A 21,176-nucleotide genomic window follows, 5' to 3' on the forward strand; every position below is an offset into this window, starting at 1 on the left:
CATATGCCGGGTTATGTCGTATGATCTACTTCGCGCATTTGACCCGACTTGTTCCTCACGCGTTCTCGATTTGAACAAGCCCGAGCTATATCTATAGATTTGGGCTAAATACAGCCACATTTGACTGTATCTTCATAGAGAGATTTAATAGGGACTAGAAAGAGCAAGTGAATACGCTCGATGTGGTGTAATTTAAGAGGATCATATAAGCAAGGGCCTCTCCTCGTCAAAGATGAAAGTCACAACAAGCCTGTGCCACTTTGCCAGCGTATAGCAGTATCCAATCGAAAAAACATTAGTAGCCAAAATGCTGCCATACGGTGCTAAGCTTTCTTAACAGTCTTCATATCATGCTCTCGTTCATTATTGCTGCTCATCCTCAGCCGTCTCAACATTCGCAGCAGTCGGCTTACTCTGGGTCCCTTCTTCCATTGCAACATCTTTGCTCACTGGGATTGAGACGTTAACCTCAGTGTTGCGGTGCAAGTCCATGCTATCCTTCTTGTAGATGTTCACGTAGATTGGGAAGATCAATGCAAGAATATAGCCCATCATTGGAATAGCCATGGCAGTGTGGGCATTCACCTTAGTCTGTGGGGAATAATGGAATTAGTTTTGCTCCACAATAATCAAAAGTGAAGGACGGCATACAACGATAGCTCCCATCATAGGTGGGAAGACCATGCCACCAGAGATAGCTGCAACCAGTAAAGAGCCTCCAAGCTTGGTATGACGGCCAAGGCCACGAAGTGCCAACGTAAATATTGTGGCAAAGCAAAGCTATCAAGTCAGTCGTCAAAAAGGTGTTCACATATAATAAGTTTGTCCAGAGGTACTGACCGACTCAAAACACAAAACAAGTATAACCATTGCAATAGAGACAGTACCATGAGTAACCATAGCTACCACAGTGAAAATGAAGCAAAGAACCAAGAAAACGATCAACATAATGCGAGGCTTGAATGGCTTCAGCATCATCAAGCCGCCAGAAACAAAACGCATGAATGCGTAAAGGCCTTGGGCGACAGATAGCAGGTCGGCTGGAAGAAAAAACTCGTCAGAAAATTGTCAAGTGAGTAAACGGTCGGGGCAATAGCTTACAACTTGCCGCAGAGCTTCGGCCAGCCTCCTCACAGAAGTTGATAAAGTACCCAGCGACAGCAGCCTGTGCACCCACGTAGCAGAACTGGCTCCACACTCCCAAGAATAAGGTGTATTGCTTGCTAAATGGACCAACGTCTGTATCGCTGTCTGAGATTTGTCCCTCCAGCGCCTCCTGGTCGGCATCGGTAATTTCGGGGAATGGTGCGAGCCAGAAAAGGAAGATAAGTAAGATAACGAAGCAGGCAACACCTAGGTAAGTCCACTGGACATTTTTCAGTCCAGCATTTGTATCGACTGTGTTGGCAAAGAAGACGCGAGATGCCAGAAGTGGGGCAATGAATGTACCGACTCCTTGCACGGCTTGTCCCAAGTTAAGTCGGATTTCGCTATACTTTGGGGGACCGCAAATGGCAAGGAAACTATAAACCTTGTTAAAAGGGCCCAATGACAAGAGTATGCAGTAGTGGAAAACATACGGATCTGCAGCAGTTTCCAGAGTAGACAATCCGGCTCCGACAACCTAATAGTTGGTTAATATAACAGACAAATAGCAAATGAATAGTTACTAACTTACAAACATACTACCACAGAAGCCTCCGAAGGACCTTTTCACACCACTTGGCCAGAAGAGGAGACACCCGACTGCGAGAATAGCCAGACCTAGATTGATGTTCATATTCATTCAACTGTTTCGAGTAAAGTCTGATAGCCTTACCAGTCATGAATGTAACTCTAAATCCATGCTTGCGAACAATCCACCCGGAGATAGTCAATGGGCAAATGAAGTATGCAGCAAAATACGAAGCCTGCAACCCGGATGATCTGCCAGCAGTGATGTTCAAAGTAGTTTGAAAGTGCGAATTTAATGTATCCAACAACCCATAGCCAAATCCCCATAGGAAGAACAAAATCGTAACTTTGCGGTCACAACATTGTCAGTACATGTTCATGGCCTACAGCGTCAAACTTCACGACATACCTAATGCATTCGGAAGCAACGACTGTCGTAACGTCAAGTTAACAGCCGATGTGATAGCTGTGTCATCAACGGTAATCTTCCGTTTATACAATCCCATGGTGAGAGTGATTGCCGTATAGAGAAGCTGAGATGGTGGGCCTCCTGACTGAAGATCAGAGACAAATTGCGATGGGGAAATCTAACAGTGGAGCAGATCCCAATCATCTTATACATGACTCCCCGGATTCTCTAAAGCTTCATATGCTAAGCCAGGGGGGCATCGGCATCGGGGTAATGCACAGCGAGGCCTCGTTGGCTTCTGGCCAGCCGGTGTCAAGTGGTGTCGGGAGTCGTACTCATACAAGTCCTCTTAAACCAGTCATTCTTGTCTCTGGGAGTGAAATAGCCAATCATGACGAAGGGGCCAATTACACTAGCTCCCTTTGTGAAAAAGGACTGTGGTCCAAGACACACGACGTATTCATGCCTATTGGGTGGTCATTGTTGTAGGATTTGCGGAGAAACTGGGGAAGTGGGCAGGTGGAGCCGAAATGTCAAAGCCGCCCAGATCGGGGTCGAGGCTTTTATGCTCTGCCCGTTGGTGATTCAGCTTGGGGATCTCACGTATTATTCAAGTCACAATAACTCTTTGTATATCACCTACGATGAGATACTTTAGCATTTGCCTTTAGCCTTCTTTGGAGCGTGGTGACTTGAGAGCTGCAGCCAAGAACCTAGCCAGACACGGAAGCGCACGATTGGCCTCTGGCTTATGCGCAGTCTAATCGCTTCGAGACAGCCCCTATTCGCCCGCATCGGATCCACTCATTGGAGCTCTCGAGGTCCATAGATACACTCTAGCTCGGAAATTCATACACCGACATCCCGAAAGGGGACATCCGATTGGCCTATGAGTGGGATGTTGAGACCAAGCATACGTATATTGGAACGCTAATGGAAGTTTAACCGGCGCTGTTGCAAGGCCTGGAGTCGGACCACCTACCTGTGTGAGCGAGCCATAATACTAGAACCAGTGAGATTTGACCCTAATACTTCAAATGTTTGACAGTGCCATGATCTAAGAAAGATTAAAGCAAATCACTCGCAGATACATAATGCAACACATCACGTAGCACAGTTTGATAAGACTTACAAGCATATATGCAGGTTCTTCTACAGCTACATACATTCCAGTCATTGGTTTTTCTCTATGAAAATCCTCACTTTAAGTGTCTTCGGGCCCCATGCTGCAGGAGTAAAGCGGCAACGTCACCCCATCCTGCCTTACGAGCTGCCTGAAGAGCATTGAGAGGCGGTGCCTCAGAATTAGCATCTGCTCCACTCTCAAGTAGCAACTCGACAACCTCATAATTGCCCTCGGAAGAAGCTTTGAACAAAGCATTGCCATGCTCGTCTTTCGTTCCTTTGGCATTGACATCCGCCCCATTCTCGATCAATATGCGCACAATATCCAAGTAGTCTTTCTCGGAAGCCTTCACAAGCGCGTTGCCGGTTTCGCCTTTCGCATTCACATCTGCCCCATGGTCTATCAGAAACTGCACAATCTCCGGACTGCGAGCGTAAGCAAGAGAATTGCCATGTTGTCGCTTGATGTTCACATCCGCCCCATGTTCGACCAACAGTTGCATCATTTCCATGTTTTCATTTACGCAAGCCTCGTGGAGTGGAAAACTTGTTCCCTGTATATTAGCATCCGCCCCCTTTTCCAATAGTAACTCCACCATGTTCAAATGATTGTTCGAGCAAGCGATCATGAGTGCTGTATTAACACCACCAAAAGTTTTCACCAACTTGTTGATGTGGGCTCCACCCTCTATCAACACCACGGCAAGCTCCTTGAAACCTGCATTTGAAGCAATATAGAGTGGTGTCCGTCCCATGACGCCCACCTCGGCATTGACATCAGCTCCTCTCTCTAGGAGTAGCTTCACAATCCCAGTATGCTGCCCTTTACAAGCAGCATGAATGGGATGGTCGTCCCATTCCCTAAGCAGATTGGCATCGGCGCCATTTTCCAACAACAGATGCACCATATTTTCTTGGCCTTGGGCACAAGCAGCGAAAAGGGCAGTCGTGCCAGTGTGATGAAGACTCCGAGAACCGGCAAGGGTACTATTAGAGAATTTGATATTATCAGAAAAAGTAGGGAATTTTTCAACACGACTTCGGGCGTTGACATCGGCATTGTTTTCCAAAAGGAGCTCCACAATCTCTTTGTGCCCATTTTGAGCCGCAACACTAAGAGCAGTTGGACTCTGATAACCTTCTGCATCTATGCTGGCCCCGTTCTCCAGTAGATGTTTTGCCAAACAAGGAAGATTCGCGGAGGCTGCATATGACAAAGGAGGGATTATCTGAACTTTGAATCTGTTGTACCCGTTGTGCCCACCATTCATCATGCAATAAAGCGTATCCCAGGCTTCGTACGCGGCATCATTCTCCAAAAATGACATAACAACCTCAAGGGCTTCTTTTTCGACGAGTCTTACATGACTGATCCAATGTTGAGTAGAGTAACAGGCTAGTGGGAAGCCTGCCTTAAATTCCTGAAGAACACTGGAAGTGTGGGCACTGAAAGCACCGTAACCCATAAGCTCACCCCAGAAAATCTCGGCCTGTGTGTGTATCTCTCCAAGAGCCTTTTTATCAAGACATGATAAAGAACTCAGACAGACCACCGACATCTGGCAGTGAGATCTGTGCATATCCAGCCGACCCTTCCATTGCCCTTCTCGCTCCCGATGGGCGAGGAATTCCCTGGCTGTCTGGTGCACAAAGAACAGCTTGGACCCGTGAATATTAACAAGGAGACCGCACAAGTCCTTCACGATATCTTTGAATACCTCTGGCACCCACATATCTGACACCGAGACAGGCTGAGAACCTTGCTTTGCCAGTACTGTAGTCAAGGCCATATTGGCTTCATCCAAAGTCAGGGGCTCCATCGCAGCAAGCAGAATTCGCAGAAGGGCCTCGGTACGCACCGGGCTCTTGCTTTGGGTCAAGATCTTCTCATATGCCGCCGAAAGCTGCTCAGGCAAATCCTCCAGAAGAGCTTCGACATCAGATCGGCGGCCAAATTGACTTGGATTTTCCTCAATTATGTGGAATGTGAGATGTAGCCAAAGGTATGTGCGATTTTTCATGTCTTTCAGTCGCTTCGAGATTTGTTCACGATCCTGGGCGTTGAATGCACCTGCAATGTCGATTAACTTGTAATCAATGACTCGGTCAATATCTTTGGCAATCTCCACCGATTTCTCGTCCCCATCGAAGCGGAGGTATGCTACTGACTGAGGGGACTTCTTGAAAGAGGCCTCTAAATGGGCATATGGGCGGCTTGTAATCAGAAACTTGAGCTTGGAAGTTAAGTGCGACTTGGGTCGAGAGTAATAGTCCCTCAAAGCATCAATCAATTGTCGTGCACTACTCTCCTTGCACTCATCCAGCGCATCAAGAACACAAACAACTTCCCCAGCCTCCGGCAGGCTAGTACATCGATTGAGTAGTCGCCACAGCTCAGAGAAATTCTTTCTCAGCGCCACACCGAATTTCTTATGGCTATCGACTGCAGCCCCGATCAAAGCCCCAGTGGGATCTTGAATGAAGAGTTGATGGAGGATTGCACTCAAGGCGTTTGTGGCAAGCGTACGACTCTCATCTCCATCGTTGAAGAAAAAGTAACAAACGGTAGACGTGGCAGGGGTAATTGACAATCGGTTCTCATCAATCAAGGTGCGTGACAAGACTGACTTCCCACATCCCGGACCAGCAGTGACTCTCAACAGACAGGAAGTATCGCTGTCGCGCCAATTACGAAAGCTTTGGTCTTCAAAAAACCACTCGCATGTGTCCTGAACACGGAGTGGAATGACCTCTTTGTCATCCTCATACTGAGAAGCAAGATCTTGCAAAAGCGCATTCTCTTGCTGATCTGCCTGTAGTTTTGAAGTCATGTTTTGTCCCATTTCTAGAATTTCTCGAATTTCTCCAAGAATCTCCCGTGATCCTCGAATCTCTTGCAGGGTGCTATCTCGATTCTTGCGGATCTCTTCTGCCTCGAGGGGAGTGAGATAGGTGATACAAGCATCGCTCGCGTCACCAATCTTTGTTGTCATTTCCTCCCAATCGTGGGCACCCGCAACGTTCTCCCATGCCCGAGAGAGTTGAGCCTTGGATAGATGACATATTGCCCGCGCCTGGTACTCAATCATTTGAGAGTAGAGCTTTGCCAAAGGCTCTCTGAAGGCCTTGTACTCCTCCTGGTGATTCGATTCGAGGTTTCGCTTCTCACAGATATTCCAGTATATTTGAATCTCGCTTATCAGGTTGAATCCTTTCAACATCGCTTCGTTTTTCGTTATACTACTAGAAAGGAGCTTTAAAAAGTTAGCAGTGGCTTGGATGTTGAAGGGTCATGGACATACTGGGAGAACCAAGCAGACACCACCCCATGCTAGTGCAATGTGTGGTTCATTGCTGACAGCTTGCTGGATTATAGGAGCAGCCCAGATGACAAACTTGATCATCTTCTCAATCGGCTCTCGTATCTTCATCTGCTTCCCTTGAAGCGCGATCTGCCATTGTTTCTTCTTATGCTGATCTTGTAGTTTCTTCACGACCGACTCTATTGACCGTGGCGCAGTGAAATCTACATCAATGGGGTCATCGTTTCCTATTGATCCTAGGTACTTCTTGTAATCCTCCATGAGCGCGGGCTGTCTCTCCGCAAGCATTTCGTATGCCCAAGCCCAAGGATCGCCTTTGTGTGATGAGACAGAAATTTGTGTGGTAGCCAATGGGCTATTGCTGTGCTCTAGGGGAGCTTCGATGATTTCAGAGGACCTTTCAGCGCTTGAAGGGACTGAGGAAGAGCTAGCACGGCTAGTGGCCCGGAGCCTTGCTCCTGGCCTTAGCACCGTGCCATCCTGGGATCGATTTGTATTTGTTGACCTCACAGATCGCTTCAGCTTGGTAATGATGCCCATTTTCTTGGGTTTGTAGAGACTTAGCGAGCTTTATACCCAAGGGGAAGGCTAGGTGATTCATCTGCCTGTTCAGCAGGACTTGGAATGGCGTGGAACATCTTGGGCAGGACATTTTCACCAAACCCGCACCGCCCCAAAGCTGCAGGGCTCATTGCGAGACAAGAAGCACTTGCGCAGGTAGTCCGTTTCAGAGTCATGCTCAGCAGCCAATCAAAAAGAGGCTTCCATCGATGGCCGGCGGTTAGCCAAAAGAGGGGACAAAGATGGACCATATTCGCCAATTCACACAGTGCACATGATGATAAGGCATCGAACATTACCCCTCACGTTTGTAATCCACTCAGACTCTAGATCCTTTATCATTTTGACCTCGAAACTTCAAGTTACAGTATCTGGCCACCTAACTTACGAATAACTTACGAAATCAAAGACAGAGCTCTCTTGCATAGCTAGTCAGGTCGGTTGAAAATAACAAATTCCCCCTATGGCCAACTACATTCTAGATTTTTAGCGTTTATATCTTTAATGACAGTTTGTTTTACGGTCACTATAGTGACAAAACTTTAGCGTGTAATGAAGACTTCGTAAGTTTAGGTGGCCAGATACTGTACATGAAGACTGAATGTTTGGTAGCGGATATGGTGCACGGCAACGGACCGCTCCCGATTGTCCGATCGCGGGCGACCTAGAACCTTGGACAACGTTCAAATCATCGAGATGCCCCATCGACTGATGACTACATGTAGGCGAAATGCTTAAATTAGCACCTGCACGACCGAGTATCAGGTCTCTGCTGCTTCCAAATAATCGACGCGCCATGCACAAGCAACACGCCCTGCCGGCAGCCTACTACAGGGGCGGCACATCGCGGGCGGTCTTCTTCAAACAAGATGATCTTCCCAACGACAGGAAGATGTGGGACCCAATTTTGCGCGGCGTAATTGGCAGTCCAGATCCATACGGCCGTCAGCTCGACGGGCTCGGTGGTGGCATCTCAAGCCTATCGAAAGTGTGCATCGTCGGCAAACCAACGCACCCTGACGCGGACGTTGACTATACCTTCGTATCGCTAGGCGTCAAAAACACAGACGTCGACTACTCCAGCAACTGTGGAAACATGATAAGTGCCGTCGGGCCCTATGCAGTTGATACAGGGTTGTTCCCCTTGTCGCAGGAGAACCTCGACTTGGCGCTTGTTCGCATCCACAACACCAATACCGGCAAGATCATTCACTCTTCATTCCCTGTAATCGATGGCGAAGCTGCATCCACCGGTGACTTCTCCATTGATGGGGTTGCGGGAACCGCGGCACGTATCCAGTTGGACTTTATCAACCCAGCCGGATCGGTCACGGGTAAGCTATTGCCAACGGGCCAAGCTATTGATACATTCGATGGCATTTCTGTGACTTGCATCGATGCCGCAAACCCTTGCGTCTTTGTTCAGGCCTCAGATCTTGGTGTAGACGGTAATATGACACCAGATGAAATCAATGCCCACCCCGATCTGCTCTCACGCTTAGATTCTATTCGGCGCCAGGCCGGTGTGAAAATGGGTATTGCAGAGACTCCTGCTGCTGTCCCGGGAAGTATTCCCAAGATCAGCTTAGTCTCGGCGCCTTCTGCCTCCGATGCGAGAGATGTCAAGATGAAGCAGACATCTGGTCAGGTTGATCTTCTTGCTCGAGCTTTGTCTGTTGGGCAGCCACACAAAGCAGTTCCTATCACTGTTGCGTTGGCTTTGGCTGCCGCTGCAAGGGTACCTGGGAGCACCGTTGCCCTTGCCCTTGCGGGTAAAGATCCCGTTGATGACGCGGGTATCACCATTGGTCATGCTAGTGGGAATTTGTTGGTTGGTGCCAAGTTTGATACAGCTGGTGCACTTGCCTCGGCGACCGTTTTCCGCACAGCCCGACGACTATTCGAAGGGCGGATCTTTTGGAAGTAAGAGGACTGGAAATAATTTATGATTTTTGGATGTACAATTAGCAATTAACCAACGGCAAAGGTGCCAATATCAATAAGGCCCTCGGGTATATACCATGGCGCTTACTAGCTAGCCTTATTAGAATAGGCATAGCGTGACCTGACATTAGGAGGACAACGACTGAATATAGTAGGCTGCTCAATTCAGGTACTTTTGTATTAAAACTTTTGATATAAACAACCTTGGAACACCTGGGCACCCAGCTCCCAAAAATTTCACCTTCTAAAAAATTTATGCGCGTCTACCAAGATCCAGATCCGCCACCAATTTCATATCTCCCTTCCCATCATTATCCCCCAGGCCAAAGAATGGCTTCACCGCAACATCAATCGTCTCCTCAAACAACCGCCCAACAACAACCTCCTTAAGATCTTCACCCGTCTGCGCAAAGTCCGGGAACGCGTTCACCTCCAACAGATAGGTACAGCCAGTGCTATCAACCAAGAAATCAACACCAAACAGCTCAAAAGCATTCGGCAGCGTCTGGAAATGCACCATCATACCCCGGGCTGCGGCTTCAAATACCTCGCCCGTGACGGCACAAATTTGGGAGAAGATTTGCTCTTTCCAGTCCGCGCTGAGACCGGGGACATGGTGGTCGAGATCCCAGAAGCGGCGAACACTACCCTCGTTTGAGCTGCCGCCTTCTTGGAAGCAGGTGTTTGTGAGGTGGCGGGCGAGATCTTTGACTTCGTCTTCTTCTTCGTGGGGTGGGAAGTATTCCTTTGCGGCGAACAGGGCGAGCATCTCCTTGAAGACGTAAACCTTGAGCGAGCCTGTTGCTAGGACGTAGGTGCGTATGTGGAACTTTCGGTTGGAGGCCGAAGGAAGAAGAAGTGGGGGATCGATGTAAGGTTGGGCGATAAAGTGGCGGAGCTGGGAGGTGACAACACCTGCATCGTGTGGTGCATCATTAGCATCTTCTTTCTCGGAGCCACTTTCTTCTTCGTCCGAATCTTCTTCCCATTCCTCGAAAATCTCCTGAAGCTGGGCTTCGCTGTTGAAAAGACGGATTCCCTGACCGCGGTCGCTCATGCCGGGCTTGAGAATCCACCATTCTTTTTCGGACTCAGGTCGCTCTTCATTCTTGTCTAAGCTCTCGCGAAGTTCGTATGCTTCCAGTAGGGCTTCGTCAAGGAACTCGGCGTAATCCAATTCGAAGTCAAATGCAGGCTTAACATGCTTCCGTAAGATGCTGTCTGGGTGCTTTGAGATCCAATTGGCCACGGTGTTGGAAAGGTAGTGTTTGCGAATGAGGGCTTTCCGGATGACGTAGGCATTTCCGAGGGAGGTTGACGACCTTGAAACCATGTGTTCAAAGTCAAGACGTTCGTATTCACGGTATTGGAAGACGGGTGCGGAAGACTCGGGCAGCTCGTCGATAGATTGGATGCGCTGGAAACGAGCAGCATCTCCCAAACGACTGGCCAATGCTTTTTCCACGAGTTCTCCCACGTATGGAACGTCACAGTCGACGATAGAGTACACCGTGGGCTTGCTCGCCTGAGGCTGGTTATCTGATCTACAGGAATCCTCCTCTATCAGAACCGTTTCATATAAATATGCCGAAGATGAATTGCAAGGAAAAATCCAAATAACAATGGGAACAGGGGAAGCATGAGGTCTATCAGCTATGCCAGATATCTAAAGCACAAGTACCCTGTACATCTGAAACAAAAGATCTTTGCAGCCATCATGCCATAATCTCCACTCACAGCTTAATCTCGCCCGTAATGCCGGGCGCATGCATGAAACTAGCCTTCAAAGGCGTAACACTATAATAAAAAAAACATTGTCAGCGAGCGTTAGAATGCATGCCTAGGATTAGTCAATTTACCTGGTCATTTGCTCTTTGACGGCCCAGCCGTCATTACCCGGAGCGCTCTCCTCAACACTCTTATAGACATCCTGCAGGTCCGGTGCCCACTTGAAGTGCTTATGCTGGAATCCCGACGGACGAGACTTCTCACTTGCGGCATTAGCATCTGGCTTCTGTCCTTCCAACTCGCTCTTAATACGCAATTCTTGCTCCTGCAATTCTGGCTCACCACCCTCGGCGGGGTCGGCAACCTGGAAGCAGCTTCCAGATTTCCACTTATTGATTAGCATATCGGTGTATAGAACCTTGTTCTGGCTAACGCCAAGCTCCAACGGAACATTGACACTGTAGAGGTCCACGCCGTCAGCCCAGTTGGCGCAAAGATGCTCGATCACCTTGACCGAGTGCTTTGAAGCTTCTGCGATGACCACAGGGTCGTGGGTACGAGAGCTGAAGGCATAAGACAGAGCAATTGAAGGCTTTCCACAGACAGCACCCTCCATGGCGCCACCAATAGTTCCACTCGACAAGGCGAACAGCGCTGTGCTATTACGGCCGTAGTTCGGACCTGAAACAACAACATCGACCGGGCCACGCTCCTGGAAGTAGTGGAAGAGACCGATCTGGACACAGCTTGCTGGTGTTGAGTCAATCAGGATCCATTCGTCACCTCCGTCATCGGGCTCGCCATTGTTACCCCGCGGTAGGTGATGCACTGTTCCGTCTTCCTGGTGCAGGGTACCCGGCCGGAAGTAGGTTGGTTTCACAGATGCGCCGACCAAGTGTGCTTTACCGATCCATGATCGCTGCTGGTGAGGGAGAATGACCGAGACTGTGTGGCCGGCAGACTGGAGCCAGTGGACGAGGGAGTGCACGTACGGCGACGACTGGTTTGACGGCGGGCCGTCGTCGTTAGTAACCTATTCCAATAGAATATGTTAGTTTTGTCATGATGTTTATTGTAAAAGTACATGCGAACCAGAATATGCATGGTGAGAACTGATCAATTGGTGAGTAGATGGAGGGGAAGAGATCGGATATTTGCCCGCGCGGGGCGCTTTTTATCGGAACCCGAGTCTGCATATCGCGATGTCATCAGGCTCGCGCCCAATTCAGGTACCAAGTACGTGGCACACACTAACTCTCGAGTCTTTTGCTTTGATTTTTTGGCCTACATTTCGGCGTGAGCACTCGGAAATAGACTTCAATGACATTTGCAATTACATGACGCAAGCAGCTTCTAAGCTAGGGTATATCGAACTGCACTAAAACAGGAGAAAGATAAAAGCACATCAGAGTCTAGCTGTCATAACCCGACAAATGGCTCCGTCGTTTCTGGATACCTCGCTCCTCTGGATCCTCCAGTCCAGAGCCGATGCCCCCCCTCGTCACCGGCCAGATAGCTCTGTAGCAAGGAGCTACTTCCTTGTTCCTCGGGCTCCTCCTTGATCTTGACAGCCCCACTGGATGAGCTGATATCTTCGGTTTCAGACTCCTCTTTGACAGTGTCGTGCTCCTCATCTTTGATCTCGTCTGTCGATACAGGCTCGGATCGCAAAATCAAATTCAACAAGAACCAGGTAAGGCTAGCAGAAGCCATTGAGACGGTCCAGAACATGGAACTAAAAATCACAAAAGACGTGAGCTTCCAGCGGTACATAAACCACCTATCATCATGTTAGCTAAGTCCCCTGAAAGCAATAGTGATATGGGAATCATACCGAAGCCCAGTAAAGCGCGCCCGGAATTCCACGCGCGCAGAGTAGATTTGTAGCTTTCCGTCGCTTTGAATTTCAAGGCGCAGGCTCTGAGGCAGGTTTCGCGCGCCCCGGGCGAACTGGACCTTCTCCATCATTGGTACATCTAGCGTCTCTGCTTCGCGACGCCAGCCAACAACATACAGGGGCAGGCGCGCCATTCTCCGGGCAACATCCACCATCGGCGAGCTATAAGTGAGTATGGCCGGTCGGCGCGACTGCGAAATCGGGTTCAAGGAGTTGGCGGAAGTGGGGAGCACAGAGCTAGTTTGGGGAGAATAGAGGGTGAGATCAATCATGAAGTTGCCCACTTCCAGATTGGACGGTGTGCGGGGCATATCAAGGGCCACGGCAACATCGTAAGGTAGTGAGGAAACAAACTCGGGATCGAGAGAGGCTGTGCCCCAGGGGTTCGCATCGCTTTTGGTATAAGGGTAAGTAAACGGCTGACAATGACAAGCTGATGGGAACAAGTGCGTCCTACCCAAATTGCAGATGCACTTCTCGGTCGACGCCGACCGTGGGAATGAATCTCAGGTAGAAGATCCCGTAAGCGATACCGGAGATTCCCACTAGAAGCAGTGTAGCACCTATGAATAGGAGAGTGTTCAGGTATATGCGGAAAGCGGTTTTGGAGGTTAGCATGCGTAACGGTGTCCAGAACGCGTCCTGTCTTCTGTTAGCCACATTGATGAACAACGGACATGAAGGAAACATACCCAGATGACTGCTTGAGAGGAGGGGCCTTCATACTCTGTCTCATCGTCCGTGTACTCCGAATCCGCCATCGTGGGAGGTTGTGATGAATGGGGGAAGGTCGAAAGCAAGTTCCTCGGCTGATGCAGCGCGGGCCTAATCAGCCTTATCGTAGCTCTATGAGGTCACATTCTGCACCTTAACACCGTAGACAACAAGGCACATACAGCGCTACAGATTGAACATAATACACAAATACTAGGCCATGATAGTATAGCTTCAATTAGGAATCCCAAGCCGTCAATGCAGATGCCATCAACTCCCAGCTTTTACGATTTTATCATTACAGTTCGCGAACAGCCGCGAGAATAGAATCGTAATATCTTAGGTCATGCGGAAATCGTGACACGAATAGGAAAAATGCATACCATCCCCATGGCAAATCCCGGCCGTAACATGAGGCATAAAAAAAGACAACGTGAAAGCAATCAACACCGTGAATAGAAAAAGGAAAAAAGTACAGTGAGGAATGAGGAATGGAGTACGGGATGATATGCCGTCTCACAAGGTGTTCGGAGGGAAGAGTGGAAGATCAGCTTATGCCTAGGGGCGAGGGCTTTGCTGCTGAATGTGCTGGAGGAGGGCATCAAAAAGCCGACCAATCTGTCGCAGAGTCGTTAACTTGGCTGTCAAAAAGGGCACGTAACATAGGGAAAGACCGTACCTCTGGGGCCGCCTGGATAAAGGGAAGGCGGAAGAAGGAATAGCTCTGGTTTTGGAGCAACTCTTGCAAAGTGATGATCAAGCCCCACGGGTGAGGACGATGGACGATAAGGCGCTCCAAAAGCACACGGATTATCTGCTGGCGGATGTCGGACTCATCCTGCTCGGGGTAGTCGACACCAAACAGGCGCAGGATGGTGAAGCTGAAGAAATACGTGTGGCTGTTGGGGTATCGCAGCTGGTTTGCCATCGCACTGAGGAGGTAGTACCGAGCCTCAGGCTGCATGGCCTGGGCAAGCTTCTCGAGAAGAGCCGCATGAGTCGAGTTCTCAAAAGCGCTGCGGATGTTGCTCTTAGAGGCTTGCTCCTCAGCAGCTTGCTGGCCAATGTACAAGACCAGCGCATTCAGAAGAACAACGTCCACGTTGATAGGTACGTATAACAAAGCAGTATCCGTAGATTCAGGATTAGTAACAGCGTCGCAAAGCTGCTGAACAACGGCCTCAGAGGCATTGCCGCTTTGGAGAATTGTATCGACAACGTCCTTGATGTTCGCCTGCTCCAAAGGAGCTGCAACGTCACCCGCAATCTTAGGGATTTCCCGCATCTCCTGAATGCGTTCGACCTTGAGGCCCTCACGGAAAGGATCCGGGAGCTTTTGGAAAGACGATGGGTAGGCACTGAGAACAAGATTGCGCAGCTGAGCACAGTGTGCAGGAATCACATTACAGAATTGGAAGTGGTTCTCAGCGACAAACTCCGGGAAATCGTGGTGCAGGATCAGCAAGATGCGAAGCACACCCTTGTACAAGTCCTTGGCAACATACGAGATGTTAGCAGCCTTGAGTTGCTCGCCGATGTAGGCAAGCAGGGCTTGCATAATCTCGCAGTAGGGTGCCCAGCCTTCACGGTCCGGCATGTTCAGCATGTCCGACATGAAAACCCGGTGCGAAACCAGAGCCAACCAACCATGGACAAATCCAGGCATGTATTTGGGCTGAAGAGACAGTAGGCGGTTGGCCAGAGCAAAGATCATGCCCTTGTGCTCCTCGTGATGTTGGAAGCCGGCCATTGAGTATTCACAGAGGATGGTGGAGAACAGACGGAAGAAGACGCGCTGATTGAACGCCTCGCCTCGCATGACCTGGTGGTGGTTAAGAACGAGGACCAGAGAAGAAAGGATAGAGCTGAAATAGGCGGGCTTGTTGGCCTTAACAGCACCGGCGTGCTCGCCCTGGAACTTGACAAGAAGCACGACAAGCTTGGCGAGGGCATCGATGTAAAGGAAAGCTTCATCGAGGCTACCGTTGGGGTTCTGGTACTCGTGCTCGAACATGCCCACAGAGATATCGATGCTGAGACGGAAAAACACAGCAGAATCTTCAGGGTTGTTCATAACCTGCCGATTGTGCATATCCTGAAGGAAGGAATGGTATGTGCGGTCAGTGGCACCGGAGGCTTTGTAAATGCCAATCCATTCGCTGAAAATGTACTCCATTTGATCTCGCTTAGACCTTGCAGAATCGGTCAGAAGTGGGTTGACGACTTCGGGAATACCACCGTCGCGCAGCTTGCGGACAATATCCAAGGCAGGGGCCACGTTTGCATCCTCAGCAAGCCATTGGCTCATTGCTTCGAGACTGCCGGAGAAGTCCGATCTTAGAGCTGCTGGCTCATCGTTGAGAAGAACACGGCTCATTAAACTATCAAGTAGTTCCAATGCACGGACGTCCTTCTGTGCAATAAGACGACTCAGTACCATGTCAACGCGACGAATGTCCAAGAGACCAGCATCAATGAGAGCAACAGTGACGGGGACATTGAACATGTGCTCGTCATCAATCTCCGCTAAGAGCGCCCAGGTGTAGCGTGCGATCAGCGTAGACATATCGCACAGCTTAGCAAGTAGGTGCACAAGAACTTCAAGTTCCAAGGCACCCGATGGCTGCGAGTAGAGAGTAGTGCAAACCTTCAGAGAGGTCAGTCGTGCCAGCTCCTCGCCATTTGGTGAGGCCAAAATGGTGCGCAAAGCCGTATTGTATTCTTGGAGAACAGCACTATCCCTGCCAAGATCTTTGACACGTTCCTCTGTAGCCTCGCGAGTGGCCTGTTGCAGTTCGGAGATGAGAGACTCAACTTTCTCTCGTGGGTTTTGAGTGTCGATGAAACCGTTGGTGTGTACACCGCTGATCTGTGAAACAGCCTGCGCCTGAGGTGTTCGGTGAGGAACAGCAGGCTGCTCGGCGGGTGTAGAAAGGTTTGGAATGGCAGGGTACGATTCTTGGAGCACATCAGGAAGTTGACGGCCAGAGTCAGCCGAAACATTCTGAGGGTGAACAGCGGCAGTGGTGCCTCGCGATTGGCGGGCAAACTCTTCATAGATGGCCAGTTGTTCCTTGTTCAGACCACCAGGAGTTTGGCGATAAGGCTCTGGAATGTAGAAACCCCAACGGTTCATTGAAGGATCCATGAAGGCTTCATTGGGGCGAGTCGCGAGGTGACGGCGACGCGCCTCCAATTGAGGTTCGACCATCTTCTCAATTTCAGGAAGAGACTTCTCTTCAGCGGCCTTCTCGACAATACCGCAAGCGGCATCCAGGTTATCGTTGACGCACATCAGAATCAACCCTTCGGGCATAGGCTGATCCAATACCTCCTGTTGAATCATTCGGATATAGTTGGTCATGCTGACCTTCAATGGCTCTTTGCAGGTGACGAGGGCAAGACTTCCAGCAAGTTGTCGGGCCATGATACCGGCGGCATGTCGCACCTTCTCCTCGTCGGGCTCCATGGCAAAGTCCTTTGAGACAAGCTGGACAGTAGAAATTGAAGCAATGGTGACCGAGCGCTCCACAACAGGGGTAATGATTTCCGCGATGGCACGCTCCACTGCCGACGTGACGATTGTTCTCAGAACAGTGGCGTCCACCATGCTGTTCGCTGATGGAGGTAGAACAAGGATCTTTTCGAGACTTGGCAGAGTTGACATGATGGCAGCAGGCGATAACCGTTCATTGCGGATTCCCTGGTTGATGGAAGTAAGACCCATTTCTTCGAAAGCTTCAAGCCCTTCTGGAATGTTTGCGGTCGGTGGTAGGACTTCTTCGCCTTGAGAACTGCGGTCACGAATGATGACAGCGGGCTCGACAGTCTTATGGTCAAGAGCAATTTCTTTGCATAACACCTCGATCTCAAACTTATTGTTGAGTTTCAATTCAGCAAAGTGATAAAGCTCCAGTAAGAGTCCCAGGATGTCCATCAGCCACGGGTTAGGAGGCTTGAATACGGTTGACTTGGCAGCTTGGACTAGAACCTTGCAAGTGAATGGAATTGCGACCCCGAGGCGCTGAGCATCGTAGCCTTCCAAAAGCAAGCCCTTGAAGTAAATGTTCTTGTGCTTGATTGGCTTGTCTTTGGCGATTGTCAAAGAGCCAAGCCAGGCAGCGAGATTCTTGAGATGACCTCGTTCGGTGGAGGAGCTAACAGTGGCGTCGGAGTTCAACAGCTTGGAGACACTGACATATGTCTCTCGCAAGACTTCAGCCCAGAGAATCCTATCTCCAATCCGATCAAGGAGATCAAGATAAAGCTTCTGGAAGTTGGGTTGTAACTTGGCGCGCTCTTCCACCAGATATGCAGCAAACCATTGGTGATGTTGGTCACTCAAAACTTCACGCAGATCCCGTAGCTTTTCTTCGATGTTCTGTTCAGAAACGTTGTTCAATACGAACAAGATTTTGTCCTGGGTATCCTCATTTGGGTCCTGATAAAGATCTGACCGCAGAGGCGGGTCCACTGAGACAGAGCGGAACTTGAAGGAACTGCCATCTACAGAGCGATCATCATTATCACCATTGGGCAAAGGAGAGGGACGAATGTTCCATTTTTCGGCCTCTCCATCGGCAATCTCCTTGCCTTGGGCTCGAAGAACCTCCTCAGCTTTCTGGAAGATCGGGGTGCCCTGCAAGGTCGGGATTTGAAGCAAGAGGTGACAGAAGCCGGCCCACTCAGAGAGGCGGTCCATGAGCTGTTCAATTGCCTCTACACCAAATTTGAACATCGGGTTGTGGATCTCATGTTCCCTGACGGCCTCTAGAATCATACCGAGTCCAACCTTCAGCGTGATTCCATCAACCAAACGGAAGTTGATAATACCACCAAACATGACCGCAGTTTTTGTGAGGGCATCAAGTGGATATTCATGGTAGCAGTGGTATTCATCGATGAGACCATGCACCATACAAGCAAACAGTTCTTGCTCCTCGGGCTTGCGTGATGACTTGTACTGCCGCATCAGCTCCAACATCTCCCTGAGTGAGAGCTCGTCGTGGTACATCTTGCCGAACAATGCCTGCATCTGCTTATCGATCATCTCGGGCAATGTGTTGCCATTTTCGCCATTGGCATCGATTATGTCATCAAATCCTTCGCCATAGTTGATCAATCGAGGGTAGGTTTGAATGCAAATGCGCTGAACAGGGGTGAGATTCTCACGATCCCCCACAAATTCTTCCAGGACTGAAAGAAGCGTATAAACAGTTCTCACAGAAAGGCTGACCATCTGTGGCGTAGATTGTTCCTTTCGCTGCACATGTAGCTCATCCTCGGCCTTGATTCGCAAGAACTTGGACAGAAGGCTACCCATGTCAACCTGACCTTTCTGGGCAGTAATGCGGATCCACTGTCCGAGGTCAAACGAGCCTCTGCGATCAGAGTAACAAGCAAGGTCCAGAGCAAGCCCATTGGTGAAACCAAGCAAATACTCGAGCCAACCAAAGTTAACAGCGTGCTCATAAATCATCGCAGTAGAGGTGGGGTCTTGGCTGAAAGCTGCGAACAGTTGCTCTGAAACCCACTGGCGATCCTGGCGCCAAGCTCCATGAAGAGCAAGTTGGTAGCCATCTTCTTGTTTTGAGATGAAGACAACGAAGGTTCGAAGAACGAAGCTCTGTTGAACATTCGACCAGGGCTGGGGAATAGCCAAAGCGGAAATGAGAAAGATTGGAAGGTCATACTGCACCACCGCCTTGATAAGCTGCTGACTTTCTTTCGCAGCCCAGTGGGCCTGAGAAAACAGCGCGATATCAAAGACTGCTTTGATAGCATCCATGGACCGAAGAGGTGATTTAGCTGCACGCTCTCCCTGCAGCTTGACCATCTCAGGAGCGTCATCGAAGAAGTCCGTAGAGAACGTCGCACGGAAGTCGCGAATCTGGGATGGGTCGATTCTAGAAGCAACAAAGGCCGTCAAGAATGAGATTTGGGTATCACGATGGTCCCATTCACCACCCCAAAGCTTCTGGAGGTCCAGTGAGGGATCATCGACAGCGGCGGCAGAAAGCGCTGTATACAGCTTTTCAAATTGTCCTGGGTCCACTCTCAGTCCCTCTCGGTCGAATTGCCGCAACACAAGGGACCAATTAAGCTGCTTTTCGGCATATGCACTGATAAGAGTCTCCAACGAGAACTGTTGCCAGTACTGAGACAGGGTCATGAAAAGAAGAGCACTAGCAAGAGTCTCTTCAGTCCAGCTGTCTGGACCCGCCGCATTGATCATCTCGGTGATTGCCTCAACGTTGCTCGTTGCACGAGGTCCTTTAGAGTGGAGCTGTCGCACAAGGGTATATCGAGGGTTCACAAAGTTGAACATTTGCAAAGCGGAGGAAACTTCGAATGGCATGTCCAAACCCAAGGTCTGGTATCGCATGTTTGCTGCGTAGACCAGCTTCGCCTTAACGTCGTCGGTGAAATTGCGGGGAGGGTAAAGGATGAATCGTTCGATCGTCATCCCAAGGAAAGAGTTATGGAAATCCTTGTTTGCGTCGGAAGAGGTTGATAGGCTGTGCAAGAAGGGATTAAGGGAGTTGGAGAGAATCGCATCCGCTGAACAAGCGCAGAGGGGTTAGTAGGCTCATTCGAGTGATACAAAGATGGGAGAAAGAGCTTACCCTTAGCTCGAAGATCAGACTTGTTTGTCATCTTGAAAGCCAAAGCAAGGGCAACCTTCACAATGGGATCCAGACGGAAGTGATCCAGGAAGGTGGAAAGATCGAAATCACGGAAGATGTCACCCTCGGATGTATCTACTGTCTCTGCAATTTTCTGAGATTGCTCTATATCCGATGACACTTTCTGCATTTCCTGCACGAGAAGTTGGTAGTTGCCCGCATTTTCGACGGACTTATTGACCCCAGGAAAAATCTGGGGCGCATTGCCTGTGAGAAGGCGGCGGAAGTATTTCGAGAAGACCTCCATGCCGTTTGATGTCACAAGCTATAGAGAAAAACGAATTAGCTTCCTTGAAGGGAACGATTAGCTGAGCGTGGAAATTTACCTTGTGTATCTGAGCAGCCTTTGTCTCCCACTTTTCTTTTCCCTCCTTCTCCGTGATTGAGTCTAATAGGAGGAAGACTTGCGCAATCGAGATCTTTGTGAGCGACGATTGACTGGAATGGGCAGCTGCCGATCCGGGCTTGTCTGAAGCGAAGCCCGTGGGTGAATTCACGGTTGTGCCGGACGACAGTGGTGAAAAGGCGACACCTCTGGAAGAACCCGGCCCACCACCTCCCCCTGAGCCTCCACCACCCGTGATGGAACCTGTTGCTGAGGCGAAATAGGACCCAGCGGATGGGGTGTGTGCTCGGAACTTGGGTGAAGAAAGCGACTGGGCTTGCTGCTGCGAGCCAGTCTGTAGCGAGGTAAATGGTGAGGGAGCGGGCTTGGGGCTACCGCCGGAAAGACCCCTGGTGGAGCTCAGAACGGCAGAAAAGGATGATGGTGTAGAGACCCCAGGGCCTGAGTCCAAGCCCCGGGAGGAAGCAGAGGGGGTAGCGGAGGAGAGGTTGGTCGCGAGAGGAGTCAACCCACGACGAATGCCGGACTGCGACGCGGACCTACCCCAGGCACCAATCTCAGTCCTGGTCGAAGAAGGTTTATCGGTGCCAGAAGCAATCGACGATTGGGCGGAAGGGTGAGGGGGAGGGAAGGTCATCTAGGAGACGCGATCATTTGATCTGGAGGGTCCGACGACAGATTTTTAAGCGGGCGGGCGCAGTTGACACGATCGATAAGATCGACCGAAGGATAATCTGATGCAATGTCGTAAGAATCGGGGGTGGGAGAA

At 49.9% G+C, this 21,176-nt stretch overlaps 6 protein-coding genes across 6 annotated transcripts; 1 reads left to right on the plus strand and 5 right to left on the minus strand.

Moving 5' to 3' along the window:
• Positions 1-363: 363 nt before the first annotated feature.
• N7503_008876 (uncharacterized protein) lies at positions 364-2,180 on the minus strand (the record flags this gene model as incomplete). Its single annotated transcript, XM_057068423.1, has 8 exons — positions 364-591; positions 652-780; positions 841-1,040; positions 1,102-1,523; positions 1,581-1,624; positions 1,679-1,764; positions 1,820-2,020; positions 2,084-2,180. 8 exons carry the CDS (start codon positions 2,178-2,180, stop codon positions 364-366), a joined length of 1,407 nt encoding a protein of 468 aa, XP_056919278.1.
• Positions 2,181-3,282: 1,102 nt separating this feature from the next.
• N7503_008877 (uncharacterized protein) lies at positions 3,283-7,071 on the minus strand (the record flags this gene model as incomplete). The annotated part of the gene is made up of 2 exons (XM_057068424.1): positions 3,283-6,462; positions 6,511-7,071. 2 exons carry the CDS (start codon positions 7,069-7,071, stop codon positions 3,283-3,285), a joined length of 3,741 nt encoding a protein of 1,246 aa, XP_056919279.1.
• An 817-nt stretch (positions 7,072-7,888) lies between these two features.
• N7503_008878 (DUF453 domain protein) lies at positions 7,889-9,019 on the plus strand (the record flags this gene model as incomplete). The annotated part of the gene is made up of 1 exon (XM_057068425.1): positions 7,889-9,019. One exon carries the CDS (start codon positions 7,889-7,891, stop codon positions 9,017-9,019), a length of 1,131 nt encoding a protein of 376 aa, XP_056919280.1.
• A 270-nt stretch (positions 9,020-9,289) lies between these two features.
• Positions 9,290-11,868, minus strand: N7503_008879 (uncharacterized protein; the record flags this gene model as incomplete). The annotated part of the gene is made up of 4 exons (XM_057068426.1): positions 9,290-10,580; positions 10,774-10,833; positions 10,896-11,797; positions 11,857-11,868. The coding sequence occupies 4 exons, from the start codon at positions 11,866-11,868 to the stop codon at positions 9,290-9,292; spliced, it is 2,265 nt and encodes a 754-aa protein (XP_056919281.1).
• A 315-nt stretch (positions 11,869-12,183) lies between these two features.
• Positions 12,184-13,422, minus strand: N7503_008880 (seipin; the record flags this gene model as incomplete). Its single annotated transcript, XM_057068427.1, has 4 exons — positions 12,184-12,544; positions 12,599-13,054; positions 13,119-13,303; positions 13,354-13,422. The coding sequence occupies 4 exons, from the start codon at positions 13,420-13,422 to the stop codon at positions 12,184-12,186; spliced, it is 1,071 nt and encodes a 356-aa protein (XP_056919282.1).
• A 511-nt stretch (positions 13,423-13,933) lies between these two features.
• Positions 13,934-21,044, minus strand: N7503_008881 (CCR4-NOT core subunit CDC39; the record flags this gene model as incomplete). Its single annotated transcript, XM_057068428.1, has 4 exons — positions 13,934-13,993; positions 14,055-19,936; positions 20,002-20,326; positions 20,388-21,044. The coding sequence occupies 4 exons, from the start codon at positions 21,042-21,044 to the stop codon at positions 13,934-13,936; spliced, it is 6,924 nt and encodes a 2,307-aa protein (XP_056919283.1).
• Between the last annotated feature and the right edge of the window lie 132 nt (positions 21,045-21,176).

This window comes from Penicillium pulvis (assembly GCF_028828015.1).
Source record: "Penicillium pulvis strain IBT 33274 chromosome Unknown contig_7_segment1_segment0, whole genome shotgun sequence".
NCBI classification, from domain to species: domain Eukaryota; kingdom Fungi; phylum Ascomycota; class Eurotiomycetes; order Eurotiales; family Aspergillaceae; genus Penicillium; species Penicillium pulvis.